At 50.6% G+C, this 16,738-nt stretch overlaps 1 protein-coding gene across 14 annotated transcripts in view; it reads right to left on the bottom strand.

The window, feature by feature from the left end:
- CATSPERG (catsper channel auxiliary subunit gamma) overlaps positions 1–15,306 on the bottom strand; it is a 27,641-nt gene extending 12,335 nt beyond the window's left edge. For 4 of the 14 annotated variants that reach the window (XR_003427372.1, XR_003427369.1, XM_027079424.1 and 1 more), the window contains exons 1-7: positions 14,316–15,305; positions 9,562–9,706; positions 9,084–9,210; positions 8,848–8,920; positions 7,702–7,857; positions 2,390–2,561; positions 1,025–1,162 (exon numbers count right to left, since the gene is read on the bottom strand). Coding sequence is in view for 10 of the 14 variants with exons in the window: in XM_027079424.1 (XP_026935225.1) it covers positions 1,025–1,162; positions 2,390–2,561; positions 7,702–7,857; positions 8,848–8,920; positions 9,084–9,210; positions 9,562–9,706; positions 14,316–14,711 (1,207 nt within the window). In the remaining 4 variants the exon portion in view is untranslated. Of the gene's footprint in view, positions 1–1,024; positions 1,163–2,389; positions 2,562–7,701; positions 7,858–8,847; positions 8,921–9,083; positions 9,211–9,561; positions 9,707–14,315 lie in introns of all 14 variants that reach the window. The other 10 variants (XR_003427370.1, XR_003427371.1, XM_027079425.1 and 7 more) reach the window with 8 other exon arrangements.
- Between the last annotated feature and the right edge of the window lie 1,432 nt (positions 15,307–16,738).

Here is a 16,738-nt window from a genome sequence, read left to right as displayed (position 1 = left end):
AATAAATAAATAAATAAATAAATAAATAAATAAATAAATAAATAAATTCTTTAAAAAAGTTTAAAAAAAGAGAGTATGTCTGTCTCTGGTCACAGTATTTGGCTCAGGTCTGAGCATGTGACCCAGAATGGGCCAATCAGAGTGCACCCTGGGATCTGTGCTAGAGACAGTGGGGAAGAGTCCACTCTCACTCTCTCGGGGTGACTCAGACTGGTGGGAGATGTGAGCCCCAAGTTCCTGGAGGCCATCTCTAACCCTCGTGAGGGGAATATCCACCTGAAAATGAAGCCAAATCACAGGGCTAACAATGGTAAACCCTTGAATAGTACCATGTCCCTAGCACTCTCCTAAGACCCTATATAGGTCTATTTAATCTTTATATCAACACGATGAGGCAGGTACTAGTTAGTACTATCAGCCCCATTTTGCAAATGAGGATATGAGACCAAAAAGAGAGGTTAAGTCACCTATCCGGAGCCGCCAGTGACTTGAGTTGGTGTGTTAGAGCAGTCTCTCTCCAGAACCCGTGTTATAATCCCTATGCTATACTACCTTGCCAAGAGACAGAGTCCTGAGGATATACCCTGTAAGCCCCTGGATCCAGCTATGCCTGACGTTGGATCCTGGTCTTTTCACTTATATGTCTACACATTTTTTATGCTTAGACGATTTTTAAAAAAATTTTTGGTCATACCGTGCAGTATGTAAGTATCTTATTTCCCCAACCAGAGATCGAACCTGTACCCCCTGCAGTGGGAGCCCAGAGTTTTAACCACTGGACTGCCAGGGAAGTCCCTGCTTAAGTGATTTTTGAATTGGGCTTCTACCCTTTGAAACCAAACACATTGTGAAAGATACATAACACACCTCAAGCCCTGCCCCTACAAAGGCGTAAGCCCATATCGACTCACAGGGAGAACCTCCAGCCTGGGACCCCTCCTGAAGGAATATGGTGAGGGGTGAGGGCCTGGGGTCAGAATTCTTAGAAGTGATAGGGTACGGAGGTACCAGGTACCAACCTTACCCGTGATGGTCCCAAAGTGGACGTAACCTTCGTGCTTGCCAGTGGTGAGGGCCATGACATACTCGGAGCCATTGCTATGGAAATGCACAGGGCACAACTTCTTGATGCACTCGTTAGCCAGGACACGGACCCATCTCCCTGTGGGGGCCAGCACAGACATTTGAGCCTGGCACCTGGGCCCCCATCCACATTTTCCAGGCCTTAATGAGCCTGTTATCTGTCTTCTCCCACTGGAGTGACTGTTCAGTGTGGCGTCTGAGGGGCCCTTGGTATAGGGCCCCAGCTGCCTTTGCGAAAATCCTCCCACCTCCGCTCACACTCTGCCCACAAGGTTCAGATTGGGCTGACCCCACTCTTCTATTCCCCTGGCCAGAGGATGGATTCTGAGCTGGGCATGTGACCAAGCTGGGCAAATCAGAGACAGTTCTCAGCCTGCAACCACTAACAAAGAGATATTCTTTCCTGCCCCCGACCTCCATCCCCGGCATAAAAGCCTGCAGTTGCTCGATGGAGTGGGGGCAGTACCACAAAGATGGGCCTAACAGCTGCAGTGAGCCCCTAGATCCAGCTGTGCCTGAAAACAACATGCTCCTGAGTTTTCCAGCTATCTAAGCCAATAAACACCCGTCTTTGACTTAAATCTCTTTTAACTTGGTCCTTCCCACTGTCAAAGTGCCCTAAGAAAGAAAGGGAGAAAAATAAAGCTGTTGGGAACACTTACTAACTAATGAAATATGGGTTACAGTACAAGTTTCTGTGACTCTGTAAGTTGACATCTTTCATTTAGATAGGGCAGGGGCAGAAGGTGAGAAGAACTAGGGCTTTGGTATCATTTAACAGATGAGGCTGAATCAAGTCTCTCTTTTTCCTCTGTGATCAACCTCCCTCATGGCACTGCCTCTCCAACGGCCCATCTCTGTTTCTCTCTTTGTACGTCTTTTATCTGACTCTCTGCCACTCCCCAGCCCCACACATTTCTCACTTGGTATGCAACTCTCTCCGGTTTGTCTTTCTCTCTCTGCACGTGTGTGTGAGTGCGCGTGCACCCGTGTGTCTTGCTCTCTGCTCCCTCCCTTCACTCTCACACCTCTCTCTGCCCTCGGTTCACAGCTCCTGGGAAGGTCTGGGTGAAAGCCTCACCCCAGCATATAGAGGGTAGGAGGAGGCCCCTGCAGGGCGGCAGCGATGCTTCGGGAGCTTGGGAAGTCCCTCCAGCATCCTCCTCCCCACTCCTGGAAATTCCATTCCCAGGCGTCTCCAGTGATGGATTCACTGAGGTGCCCTCCCTGGGGCTCCAACAGGCAGGTCCCCTTGCCTAAGATGCCAAGGACACACGGGTATGTGACCCGGCCAGGGCCCCCTCACCGCTGCCACGGTTGCTTTCGTGGAGTGTGGTATAGGTGCCCGTGAAATAGTAGATGAGCTGGTTCTGCCGAATGAAGAGGGTGCTCTCGGTGGCGATGGCATCATAGATGGTAGCAGTGAAGCTGGTCTGGGGGCAGTAGAAGGAGCCTACCCAGCAACTGTCAATGCTCAACTGCAAGGGAGTAGAGCCGCTGGTAAGCAGGTGGCCTTGGTCTCAGCCCCCCGTGTCCTCCCTTGCCTCGAGGCACCAGCTCTGACAACTGCTTGGAATGAACACATGCGGCTGCCCCCAGGGTCCCCTCCCTGCGCACACTGCAGCAGCATCTTGGTGGCCAAACTTCCCCTGCCAGCAGGTGACCCAGGCCAGAGGCAGTTGGGGCTTTCTGTGCTCCCTAGAGTTGGGCAGTACACAGCATGCTCAACAGTGCTCAGCAGTCCCGGTTCCCCGGGCCACAGTCAGGGCTGTTCTCACGTGGATCCAAAAGATTCTAAGTTTGCCCGAGGCACACTTGTAATAATCCTATTCTACCTCGAACACGATTGGCTGTCAGGCTGACACCATCTGAACTTATGACCGATCACCAGCACTGGCAATATCACTAACAGTGGGAAAGTACCACCAATGAAGGGCCTAAAAGATTGAGTCTACCCAGGATCGAACTGGGCCCCCTGCAGTGGAAGCATGGAGTCCTAAACACTGGACCACCAGGGAATTCCCTGGTTTTTGTTTTTGTTTTTTTTGCTGTACGCGGGCCTCTCACTGTTGTGGCCTCTCCCGTTGCGGAGCACAGGCTCCGGATGCACAGGCTCAGCGGCCATGGCTCACGGGCCCAGCTGCTCCGCGGCATGTGGGATCTTCCCGGACCGGGGCACGAACCCGTGTCCCCTGCATCGGCAGGCGGACTCTCAACCACTGCGCCACCAGGGAAGCCCTCTTTTTTTTTTTTTTTTGAGTCTAAGTTTAACCAAGCTTCTAGAGCTCACTACCAGTTTATAGGCAATATAGGGTGTTATGGACAGAATTTATATGTTGAAGCCCTAGCCCCCATCATGACTGTATTTGGGCCTTTAAGGAGATAATTAAGGTTCAACAAGGTCATAAGGGTGGGGCCCTAATCCTATCAGACTGGTGTCCTTATAAAAAGAGAAAGAGACACCTGAGATCTCTCTCTCCACTCATGCCCACAGAGAAAAGGCCATGTGAGGACACAGTGAGAAGGTATTTTCTGCAAACCCAGGAGAGAAACCAACCCTGCTGACACCCTGATCTTGGACTTCCAGCCTCCAGAACTATGAGAATATAAATTTCTGTTGTTTAAGCCACCCAGTCTATGGTATTTTATTATGGCGGCCTGAGCAGACCAATACATAGGGTCAGAGGAACAAGTTGTAATCGATTTTGTGAAGAAGCAAACAGCCAAATTCTATGGGACAAAAGGCCTGGTTTCTTAAATTGCCTGAAAAAATGTAGGGTATTAAAAGACGTAACAACTAAATGCAACGTGTGGGTCCTGATTCAAACAAAGCAACTGTAAAACACATTTTTGGATCATTGGGGAAAATTGACTATGACCGGGTTAGATGCTATTAAGGGGTTACTGTTAATTTTGCTGGGCATTATAATGGCATTGTAGTTTTATTTCCTAAAAGTTCTCATGTGGGGCTTCCCTGGTGGCGCAGTGGTTGAGAGTCCGCCTGCCGATGCAGGGGACACGGGTTCGTGCCCCGGTCTGGGAAGATCCCACATGCCGCGGAGCGGCTGGGTCCGTGAGCGTCCAGAGCCTGTGCTCCACAACGGGAGAGGCCACAACAGTGAGAAGCCCAAAAAAAAGTTCTCATGTGTTAGGGATACTTCCTCAGTTATTTCCAGAATTTACAGGTGAATGGTATGATGGCTGGAATTTTCTTTAAAATATTCCAGGGAAAAAAAAATAGTGGGATTAAAAAAAAAAGGCAAAATGTTAATTATTGAAGCTGGGTTCATTATACAATTCTCTACTTCTGTGTTTGATTGAAATTGTCCACTAAAAAGTGGAATTTTTCACTAACTTTTCCAATAAAAAGCATATATCAAAGTAACACTCTAAGTTCTGATGCTGAGGGAAATTTCATCAAGTTAAGGGTAACAAGTACATTCTCACTTCCCTACCCTATTCAGCACACAAAAGATTTCTACAGACTACAGACATTGTTGCTGTGCCCGGTGAAACTAGCCTCTACCCTCTCAATGTGTCATTTTGATTGGTTGTCATACTTCATCTATTGCCCTGTTAATATTTAAAGTGCTGCCTCTGTTTTCTGGAAGAAATACTTGGAAATTTTCTTTGTTAAACCAGAAAAGGATCATCACATCTCCCTTCTCCCACATACGTGAGAAAAAGAAAAGCTGTGAGTCAGCTGGATTTCTTATTTGAGCAGAGCTTGAGAGTTCTGACTCATTTAACTCAAAAAGCAGCATGGTGGGTGTCTCTGGCCGCAGTGATTGAGTCAAGGTGAGCAAATGGTGAGCCACACCAAGTGGAAGGAATCTTGGGATTTGGGGGTTAGAGGGTAATGGGAAAGATCTTTCCCACTGGATGTGGGCCTGAGATGCAGCCTTTGCAATTCCAAGGACAGAGATGTTTGAGCATAAAGTCAATACAGAGGAACCAGGTCCGAGAGATGGAGAGAGAGCAACTCAGTCTTGGTGACATTGTTTGAAATCCTGGGTCAAGCCGGACCTGAAGTCCTGAATATTTTGGTTACACAAACTTACAAATTTCCTCTTCCATTTTTGGCAGGTGGCTAGTTGGGCTCCCAAATCCCTTTCTCCCATATTCTTTGGTAATTGAGTTTTAGCAGGGCATGTGCCACCCAGATAGAAATTATACTTCCCAGCCTCCTTTGCAGTTGGATGTAGCCAAGCAACTAATTCCTCAGTAATGGAATGTGAGTGGAAGTGAAACTTGCTTAAGAGAAAATAGCTTGCCCTTCATTTCTGCTCCTTCTCCTTCCCAGTTGGCTGGAATATGGACGTAGGCATGACCCAGCTCTGATCACACTGATGAGATCAACACCTGGGGCCTAGAGGATGGTAAAGCAGGAAAATAGAAGGGACTGCGGTTTCTCACTTCTGAACTGTTTGGGGAATGAGCAACAGCAACTATTTAAGCTATTCTCTCTCAGGAGTCTCTTTGTTACAGGGTTTTTTTTTTTTTTTTTGGCCACCCAGCTTGCAGGATGTTCCCTGACCAGGGATTGAACCCAGGCCATGACACTGAAAGCCCAGAATCCAAACCACTAGGCTACCAGGGAACTCCTGTTACAGCATCTAAACCTGACCAACTCAGGGCCGAAGAGAGCCGTGTAGGGGGAGGATTCCTATGGGACCCTAGGGGCCGTCTAGAAGGGAGTGGTGAGGTGAAACAAGAGGAAGGAAAACAGAGAGGAGACAACAATATGGGGGAAATCCCTGTGATTAAAGAATGAGAATAAGTAGGCTTCGATTTTGGAGTGATGGAAACTTTTTGGAAACAAGAGCTGGTGGTTGCACAGTATCAATGTAATCAATGGTACTAAATGGTTCACTTTAAAGTGGTGAATTTTAGGGACTTCCTTGGCGGTCCAGTGGTTGGGACTTCGCCTTCCAGTGCAGGGGGTGTGGGTTCGATCCCTGGTCGGGGAGCTGGAATCCCACGTGCCTCGAGGCCAAAGGGCCAGGGCATGGAACAGAGGCAGTGTTGTAACAAATTCAATAGAGAGTTTAAAAAAATGGTCCACATCAAAAAAATCTTAAAAAAAAAAAAGTGGTGAATTTTATGTTTCATCTTGATAAATTAAAAAGAAAAAAAAAGAACAAGGATGACTGAAGTTCAAATTGCACTTTTCATTCTCATGACATAAACCGCCTTCTCAGTCCTCCAAATCTCTTCAGCAGAATCCACATCGGCCACATACTTCCTGTGGGTGTGTTTGGGTCAGGAGCGTGAAAACTGAGCAAGGTCTGGAAAGACTTGGGCCAGAACCGAGAGAGCTGACCCAGGACGGGGAGACTGTCAATGAAATGAGATCAGTAGAAGCCGGAATTCATGGCCAGAGGGACCTGAGAGAACATTAGTCCACATGGGGTTGTCAGAAATCATGCCCCCCCAACCCGTGGCAAAGCTAGCCTGATTTCACTCTGGGGGAACCATCCCTTCTCTGCCTCTTGTCTCGGCTGCCGTCCTCACTGGGATGGATCTCATGACCTGTGCTAAGCCAGCTGTCACATTCCATTCTTTTGGGACACATGACTCAAGCTGGGCCAATCAGGACAAAGCAAACAAATTTCAGGGTTTTTTGTTTGTTTGTTTGTTTTTAAAGTTATTTGGGAAACAGACGCTCCCTTTCTCTCTGCCTGGGAGTTGGGATGATACGAATCACACTGAGGATGGAGTTAATCCAGAAGAAGTGGAACCGAAAGCTGGAGTCCTCCTGTGAGCCCTGAATCAGGCCAGGCCTGCAGGCTGAGCTGTGTCTGGGCTTTGCAGTTAGGCACACCTACTAAATCCATGTCTCTGCTTAAACCAAACTGGTTTGCAGTTCTGCCTACAGCTGCAGTTAATTCAAACGTGTTTGTCGTTCACACCAAAAGAACCTTGCTTCAGACACTCCTTCCCTGTTCCGGGAATAATATAGGCTCACAATGCTGAACTTGAAACCCTAGGGGCCAGACGTGTATCGAAATTCAGAATTTTCCAGTTTAGAAGGTAAGATGCCACATATATACCATCCAAACCCCAGTGGGGTCTGGGGCAACACCCCATAATCAAACTCCTTAATATTTCCGCAGGGCAGCATCTGAATATTAACACTAAATGGAATGCATAAAGACTAAAAAAAGTAGCCTTTGTTAGTTCAGGTCGGAGTTTCTCAACAAATACATTTTAGCCCTAAACTTCTGAAAACGCCGTTTCAAAGATTTTGGATTTCAGAATTAGAAATGGTGGACCTATAAGTAATGATAGCTTTGACTCACGTAGTGCTCATTCTGTGTCCGGCTGACATTAATTTATACCATCCTTGCAATGGTCTGTGAGGTAAATATAAGTATTGCTCCCATTTTACAGATGGGGAATCTGAGGCCCAGGTAAAGTGACTTGCCCAACATCACACAGCCAGGAGGTGGCAGAACCAGGACCTGAACCCAGGCTGTCTGGTTGCAGTCTTGTCTTTCATTCATGCTATTTGCCTCTCATTGGTGGTAGGTCTTTGGGGACCTTTCTCTGGTCCCAGGCCCCCCCACCATTTTAGGAGCTGAGGCCCAGACCACCATCTGCCCTACATCAACTCACCTCCACGAGAAAGAAGTCCTTGAAGTTTGTGTCAGTCAGCAGGATGGCCTTCTCCTCAGGGATGCCGCCCAGGATGAACACAGGTGCCTGGTCCACAGTGTACCACAAGGGCCTCGACGGGACATTCACAAAGTACCGGGGTATCAGATTGAAGAGCTGCGGGGCAGGGGCAGGAGGGCTGCTCAACACGTCCCTCCCTTCCCTCTCCCACGGTTCCGTCTATTTGCCCCATCGCCTCTCTGATCTCATCCCCCAGCACTCTCCCTCTCACCCACTCTCTCCTGGCCACATGGGTCTCCCGCTCCTCAGAGCCTTTGCACAGACTGCTCCCTCTGTATCCCCTGGTAGCCACATGATTCCCTTTACTCAAATGCCAAGCTTCTCAATTACGCCTTTTTTTTTTTTTTGGCCACGGTGCGCGGCTTGTGGGGTCTTGTGGGATCTTATATCCCCGACCAGGGATCGAACCTGGGCCCTCCGAAGTGAAGGCACAGAGTCCTACCCACTGGACTGCTGGGGAATTCCCACCAGTTATGCCTTTCTTGAGCATTCCATTCAACACTGCCGTCCCCTCCTGCACAGACCCAGTTCCCCTCACTCTGAATTCTCTCCAGAGCACTAACTACCTTTTAACCTGCTACAGAATTTACCTGATTTCATGTGTACTGGTTTGCTGTCTGTCTCTCCCACTAGAATGTCAGCTCTAAGAGAGGACAGGGGTTTGGGTCTGTGTGTTCACTGTTATGTTCCCATGGTGCCACACTGTGTGCTCAGGAAGTGCCTGCTGAATGAATGAATGAATGAGTGAATGCACTGTGGTTAAGAATATGGGTGCAGGAGTCAGGCAGACACAGTTTCAAGTCTCGTTCCATGTGTACATGCCGAGAGCCTGTGGGCAAATGGCTCCACCCTTTTGGGGCCTCAGTTTTCTCCTCTTTAAAATGGGTGTGTGGGAGTACCTTCCCTCACAGGTCACTGTCAAGACCTAATGTGACTGTGCATTTAGCAGGGCACGTCGCCAGGGGCCCAGCACGCAGTAAATGCTCTGTAAATGGAACCTGCCGCTCGTTTGGCAAGTAATCAGGGCCCCAGCCTACTGTCTTTAACCCCCTCTTCTACCCTTCCCACCATCCGGGCCCCCCTCACCTCATTTCCCACAGTGAATTGGAGTGTGTTGTCTCGCTGTCTCTCCAGGAAGCCGTTGATATTCACCTGAAACCTGGAGGTGGGTGTGGGGCATGCATTCCAGCTCCTGCTACAGCTCACTGCCACCTCCCTGTCCAGTTCCCTCCCTTTGGGCTCCTCCTGTCTTCTTTGGGGATCTGGGGATTAGGAAGCCCTTCCCAGAGACTACCCCCCGCCCCAGGTTTGGGAAAGGGCACCTTTTATTGGGAATGAAGGGCCCCAGGCCGTTGCTGCTAACGTCCACGCGCATGACCACGCTGCCGTTCTTGATGGGCATGGGTGTGTACCAGCTCATGAGACACACTTCCTCTGCATTACACCTCTCTGCTGGCAGGCAGGGGGTACTGAGGTTGCTGGGGCCTTCCAGCAGCAAGCCCCCGAGGCCACAGACCACTGGGATCCCCCTGCAACTCCCCACGCCTCCCCTCAGCCATGGACCCCACTGGGGCCTCTGTGTGGTCCCATCTAGGCCAAGCAACCTGCTGACGCCTCCCCAGGCCCCCCTCCAGGTCAGACACCTCTGTGAGGCCCCCAACAAACCCCCACGCCCACCAGGTCAGAGGCCCCTTTGATGGTCCCAGCCTCCCCGCAAGGTCATGAACCCTGCTGAGGTCCCTGGCAATGCCCCCACATGCCCGCCATGCTGTGACCCCTCCAGGAGCCCTCCAGGCCCACCTCTGCTGCGGAAGGGGGCTGCCTCCATCTGGATCTGCAGCTGCTCTATCTTCCAGCGATGGAAGTTGACTGGGGACTGGAAGGTGACCAGCACCACCGGCTTCAGCCCCGTCAGGTGGCCCTTGCGGACCAGGGCCTCAGAGGACTGAGGGCGAGATGGCCCCACAAGTGTGTCCTTAAGATAGCCTGTGGGTCCCGCTGCCTTGACCCTACCTTTACTAGTCTGTCTTCTCCCTGGGGCTGGGTCAGGAGAGCAGACTCTCCACTGAGGGAAGGTTAGAGAACATGGTTTAGGTTTGGGGCTGGGGCAGGGGATGGGCCAGGCTAGGAGACGAGCAGAAGTGCTTTGGGCTGTGGAGGGAGTCGGGAGGTCTTCCTGGAGGAGGCGAGTCCAGAGCAAGGTCCTCAGACAGAATTTGGATGTAGGGAATGCATGGGGAAAAACAGCATGGGATAAGCAAACACGTAAAGGTGGGAGTGCCTGGCACCCAAAATACTAGCAGCCTCTTCCCTCACTTCAGGGATTTCAAGTCCCATTCTTGAGGCTTCTACCCCACCCCCTACCCAGAGAAATTAGAGTCTCTGCCATCGCCACCAGCCTGGGGCTGAGGGTGGGATGGGGCAGTTAGACAGAAAGGAACTGGGGAAGAGGGTGACGGGGCAGCCAGGGACAACCTCCCAGAGATGCCAGGATCCTGGCTGGGCTAAGAAGGGAGGGCAGGGCTTGAGCGGAGATGGAAGGAGAAGATAGGTGTTTTAGGGTATAGAACAGCACTAATTTTTTTTTTTTTGGCCACACCGTGCGGCATGCAGGATCTTAGTTCCCCAACCAGGGATTGCACCCGTGCCCCCCGCACTGGGAGGGCCCACTGGACCACCAGGGAAGTCCCTAGAATAGCACTAGCAAAGGCTTGGAGGCATCCCCAAGAGACAGCTGTGCTCAAGCCACTGTGGGCAGGGGTGTGGGGGCAGCTGTGAGATGCAGGCGGGAGATTTAACGGGTCTGACCCCTTTTGCACAGGCCTTCATCCTGAGGAATGCCTAGGCCGGGGCCCTTTCAATCCTGTCCCCTACACCGGCCCCAGTCCTGCCTCAGGGTTTCCAATCACAGGGTAGCAGGTGCTGGTGGGCGGGGACCTCCTCCCCGTCAGGGCTACAGTGGCCTTGACCACACTGGTGCTGTCCACCCTCAACTCCTGCCCGGACTGAGCATCAGCCCCCTCCCTGTCTCCTTGCTGCTGCCCTGCCCCCCATTAGGCCTGTGAACACCTGAGTCCCATCACATCCCTCCTCTGCTCAGAACCTTCTCATGGCTCTACCTCACTCAGGGGGAAAGCCAGGTCCTCACTAACTCCTCCCACTCTCCCCCTCGCTCACTCTCCTCCAGCCACACAGGCCTCTGGTCGGTTCCCCATACACACTGGCTTCCGTCCTGGCTGTTCCCTCAGCCCAGATGTTTTCCCCAGTTCTCCGCATGTGTGTCCCTCTTCATCATTCCAGTCTCTGCTCAAGCTTTTCAGAGACCTTCCCCAACCACCCCAGCTAACACCCTCCTTTCTGACATATCACCTCATTTTATTTTCATCTTTGCACTGATTACTGTAATAAATTATTTTATGTATTTACTTGCCAATTGTCTGTTTCCCTGGTGGACTGCATCCAGAAGAAAAACCTGGCCACGTTGTTTATCATTGTACTGCCTTCCCCACCCCGTTGTGAAAAAAAAAGAGGATCTGACTCAGAGCAGGTGTTGCATGAACAGAAAAAGGAATTCACAGATAAGGAGAGAAGGCTCATGGAGTAAACTCTCTGCCCAGGGTCACACTCTAGAAACTTGTTGCTAGCATTCACTGAGCCCTGTCTATGAACCAGGCACTGTGCTAAGTGCTTCACACTTATTTAAGCATTTTATGAAGTGGGTATGATCATTATTGGACCCTTGTTAAGGATGAGGAAACTTTGGTACAGAGAAGTTAAGTAACTTGCCTGAGATCACACAGCTATTATGTAGCAGAGCTGGGATTTGAAGCCAGGCAGCCTGGCTCCACAGCCCAAAGGATTCACTATCATGCTATACTTCCTCCAAGTAACGTTAGCTAATGGCAGATTCAAACCCAGGTCTGTAGCCTCCAGAACTTCAGTTCTAGACCACAACATTCTACTGTCCTCAGAAAGCTTACTTGAGCCAAAACAGTCTTAAAGAAGAACAAAGTTGGAGGACTCAAACTTCCCAATTTGAAAACTTAATACAAAACTACAGTGATCAAGACTGTGTCGTACTGGCATATGGATAGACATTTAGAGCAACGGAATAGGATTATACCCAGAAATAAACCCTTATATTTATGGTCAATTGATTTTTGACAAGGGTGCCAAGACAATTCAATGAGGAAAGAATAATCTTTTCAACAAATGGTACTGGCATAACTGGATATTCACATGTAGAAGTTGGACCCCTACCTCACACCATATACAAAAACTAACTCAGAATGGATCGTAGGCCTACACGTAAGAGCTAAAACAAACAAACAACTCTTAGAAGAAAACATGGAAGTAAATTTTCGTGACTTTGGTTAGGTAAAGCCTTTTTAGACAACACCAAAAGCACCAGCAACAAGTGAAAAAAATGATAAATTGGACTTTATCAAAATTAAAAACTTTGGTGCTATTGTATGATATGTGAATTATACCTCAATAAACATAAAGCTTTTGTGCTTTAAAGGACATCATCAAGATAGTGAAAAGACATGGAATGTGAAAAACATTTACAAATTATATATCTGATAAGGAACTAGTATCCAGTATATAAAAAGAAATTTTACAATGCAACAGTAGAAAGACAAATAACCCAGTTTTTAAATGGGCAAAGGAGCTGAATAGACGTTTCTCCAAAGAAGTTAAATGGCCAACGAGCATATGAAAAGATGTTCAACATCATTAGTTACGAGGCAAATGCAAGTCAAAACCACGCTGAGATACCATTTCACACATACTAGATACTAGACATACTAGATGGCTACAATCAAAAAGATGAACAAGAGCAAGTGAGGATATAGAAAAAACTGGACCCTTCATACATTGTTGATGGGAATATAAAATGATGTGTAGCTGCTTTGGAGAACAGGCTGGCAGTTCCTCAGAAGAGAAACAGAGTTAACATATGACCCAGCAATTCCTTTCCTAGGTATATAGTGAAGAGAACTGAAAACAGATGTTTACACAAAAACTTGTACAGACATGTTCATAGCAGCATTATTCGTAATATCCCCCCTCAAAAGTGGAAATAACCCAAATGTCCATCAATTAATGAATGGATAAGCAAAATGTAGCACATCCATACAACTGAATATTATTACTCAGCCATAAAAAGGAAATACTAACGCATGCTACAACATGGATAAGCCTTGAGAAGAAGTCAGATACAAAAGGCCACATATTGTATGATTCCATTCTTTTTTTTTTTTTTTTTTTTCGCGGTGCGCGGTCCGCTGGCCTCTCTCTGGTATGCCCGCTCCCGTTGTGGAGCACCTCTCCCGGACGCGCAGGCTCAGCGGCCATGGCTCACGGGCCCAGCCGCTCCGTGGCATGTGGGATCTTCCCGGACCGGGGCACAAACCCGCGTCCCCTGCATCGGCAGGCGGACTCCCAACCACTGCGCCACCAGGGAAGCCCCTGATTCCATTCTTTATATGAAATGTCCAGAATAAGCAAATTCATAGGGGAAAAAAGTAGATTAGTGGTCTCCAGGGGCTGGAGGGATGGGGGTACAGGGTTTCCTCTTGAGGTGATAAAAATGTGCTGGGGGGACTTCCCTGGTGGCGCAGTGGTTAAGACTCCTCGCTCCCGATACAGGGGGCCCGGGTTTGATCCCTGCTCAGGGAACTAGAGCCCACATGCTGCAACTAAGGCCCAGCGCAACCAAATAAATAAATTAATTAATTAATTTTAAAAAAAATGTGCTGGAACAAGATAACGGTGATGGTTGCACAACTTTGTAAATATACAAAAAACTATTGAACTGTATCCCGCAGCTTGCAGGATCTCATTTCCCCAACCAGGGATGGAACCCGTGTCCCCTGCAGTGGAAGCTCAGAGTCCTAACCACTGAACCGCCAAGGAATTCCCGAACTGTATATTTTAAAATAGTGAATTTATGGTATGTGAATTATATCTCAATTTTTTTTTTTTTTTTTTTTGTTTTTGCGGTGCGCGGGCCTCTCACTGTTGTGGCCTCTCCCGTTGCGGAGCACAGGCTCCGCGGCCATGGCTCACGGGCCTAGCCGCTCCGCGGCATGTGGGATCCTCCCGGACCGGGGCACAAACCCGCGTCCCCTGCATCGGCAGGCAGACTCTCAACCACTGCGCCACCAGGGAAGCCCTATATCTCGATTTTCGAAAAATATTTTCTTCACTTTATTGAGGAAAGTGTTTTGTTGTTGTTATTTTGTTTTGTTTGGCCGCGATGTGGGGCGTGCGAGATCTTAGTTCCCGGACCAGGGATGGAACCCGTGTCCCCTGCAGTGAAAGTGCGGAGTCTTAACTACTGGACCGCCAGGTAAGACCCTATACGTCAATTTTAAAACATGGAAATAGAAAGCTTACTTGAGCACCAACTATGTGCCTCGTGGGATACTGGGAATTTTCTTGAATCTTTAAGGTCCCTAGGGTCTGGTGGTGCCACCGCTATTCAAATGTTAGAGATGGAGAAACTGAGGCCCCAACAGAATGAACCCACCCCCTCTGCACCCACTCACCTCTCCCTTGCAGGAGTAGTTGATCTTCAGGTAGTAAGGAAAGCCCAGGTATGTCTGCAAGGAGAGGGTGGGCAAATGTCCAGAGCCCAGTGGGGTGCAGGTCCAGGACCTCTCCCGTTTGCCTGACACCAGTCCCCTCACCTCGTCCGGGTCGACGGGCGCGTCCACTAGCTGGCTGAACACTTTGTCCACTGTGTACAAGGGCTCTTGATCGACGAAACGATCGCTCGCGTCCTTCTTGCCTACTGTCTCAAAGTTGTTCAGGACAACTTGCCAGGTGCACTCCTGGGTATTCTTTATCGCCCACAACCTCCACGGTGCCAACAGCACCACCAGCAGTGCCCACAGCGTCTGCAGGACTCGGAGCCTCGGCCACGCAGGGCCAGCAGGGGACATCTCGGGGCAGTGGATAACGTGGCTTCAACCTGGAGAATGCGGAGGTCACCAGCCTGCAAGACTGTTCTTGGTAGGCGCCTTCTGAGATCCCGCCTCGCTCCGGTGCTTCGTCCAGTCCCTGCTCCTGGCCCCGCCTCTGCTCAGACGCTCCACTCCTACTTTTGCTCCTCGCTCCTCTCCTGCTCTTGCTCCAGGCTCCACCCTTGCTTTTGTTCCTGGCTCCGCCTCTGCTCCAGAACTCGGCCCTGCCCCAGACCCTGCATCTACTACACTTCTGGACCCCGCCTCTGCTACTACTCCAGGTCTCGCCCCTCCTGTTGCTCCTGGCCACGCCCCTACTCCTGGTTTCGTCCGGCCTCCTGGCCTCTCCCCTTAACCTTGCCCCACACTTCTTTCCTCTTGCCCCTGCGCTGCCTCCCACCGCTACTCTTCACTGGGTCTCGGTTTCTGTTTCTCGATTTAGCTGCGCCCCACCTATTTTCCCCAGTTCCTCTGGTCGCGAACCTGCACGTGGCTCCGCCCCCACTTCTTGCCCCGCCCCCCACTTCTCTTCGCACCGCCCCATTGTCCGTGCTCGGGCCCTGCCCAGGTACCGGGTCCTGCCTCTAGACCCGCCCCTCTCCGGATCCTGTTTCCGGACCTTCCCCGCCCCTTCCCCACGCCCCGCGCTTCCCCTGTCCCCGCTCCTGTTTCTCGCCTGGAGCTTGCTCCTCGCTCGGCTTCTGCTCCTCGTCTCGCCCCTTATAGACCCACCCTTCCCCCTCATCCTGGGGGAGCTGTTCTTCCCAAGCCAGCTCCTTGCCCCGCCCCCTCCTATGGCCCCGCCCCTTCTCTTTAGAGACGCTTTCTTTGCCTTGGGAACTCTCCTAGCCACTGGTCTTCCCCTCGCTCCGCACCCTCTCCTCGTCCTGCAACTTCTCCTCGTTCCTTGTCGGCGCTACCTTGTCAGTCAGCACTTTCTTGATCCTCACCTTCCCCCTGAACCCCGACACCTTTTCGCCCCCTCCCTTTTCACCACCCCTTTCCATTCCCTGGACAGCCTGGCTCTACGCTCCGCCTCTTCTAGCCCCGACCCTATTCATCGCCCCGCTTCTTCTCTTAGCCTCTCCCGACTCCTCGCCCCGCCCTTTCTCCGCCCCGCCCCTCCTGTGCCCAGTCCCTGGACTGTCCTCCTTTTCCCCAGCCTTTCCCCTCCTCGCCTCCCCCCTCCCCTCCCCTTCTTAACCCCGCCCCCCCCACCCTTCCCGCCCAGGCATGACCCCAGGCACCTCCCTCTTCTCCCCGCCCCGTGGTACCAGTCTCTAAGTTGAACCGGTCAACCGTCACTCGGCCGCTCCAGTCCCGCCCCTCTTGCCCGGTCTCAAAATGGCCGCCTACACTTCCACAACCGACTTCTGCCTTTCTCGAGGCACGCCTGCCTCGCCCGCCTGTCTCCATGGTAACGCGCACCCCAACCAGCGCCTACGGCTTGCGGGGCGGAGGGAGGGCGGTGCTCAACACCCAGTAGCGCGGGGCCTGGCCGGCAGAGGGTGCTGGGGACGAAGTTTGCGATGGGAAGCCCTTCAAGGAGTTCCTATTGGTGGTTCTCGCCTACTTGTCTTTCTACCCAATCAGACATTGATATCACAATTCTAGTGAAAAACAATTTGGTCTCCATATGGGAATTAATCTGACTGCGGCTTAACACCCTTCTCTACAGAACAGGGACAAAGGCAGCCATCTCATAGAGCTGTTTCGGGAAGCCAATAAGATAGCACGTGAAGAATGCCTGGCACAAGTAAATATTCAATAAGTTAGCAGTTTTCATTGTTATTCTGATGCCTAACAGTTAAGGACTCAGACCATGACTTTTTTTTTTTTCTGGGATCCTAGTTCCCCGACCAGGGATTGAACCTGGGCCCTCTGCAATGAAAGTGTGGAGTCCTAACCACTGGACCGCCAGGGAATTCCCCAGACCATGATTTTTTGATGAACTGCAAAGCTGACTTTACTCTAAACCCCAGTGGTTTTCAAACCTTAGCATGCAT

The sequence above is a fragment of the Aethalodelphis obliquidens genome, unplaced genomic scaffold (assembly GCF_003676395.1).
Source record: "Aethalodelphis obliquidens isolate GAN/ISIS:26980383/991018 unplaced genomic scaffold, ASM367639v1 scaffold43, whole genome shotgun sequence".
Classification (NCBI taxonomy): Eukaryota; Metazoa; Chordata; class Mammalia; order Artiodactyla; family Delphinidae; genus Aethalodelphis; species Aethalodelphis obliquidens.
This window is presented reverse-complemented; position numbering and strand designations above follow the sequence as displayed.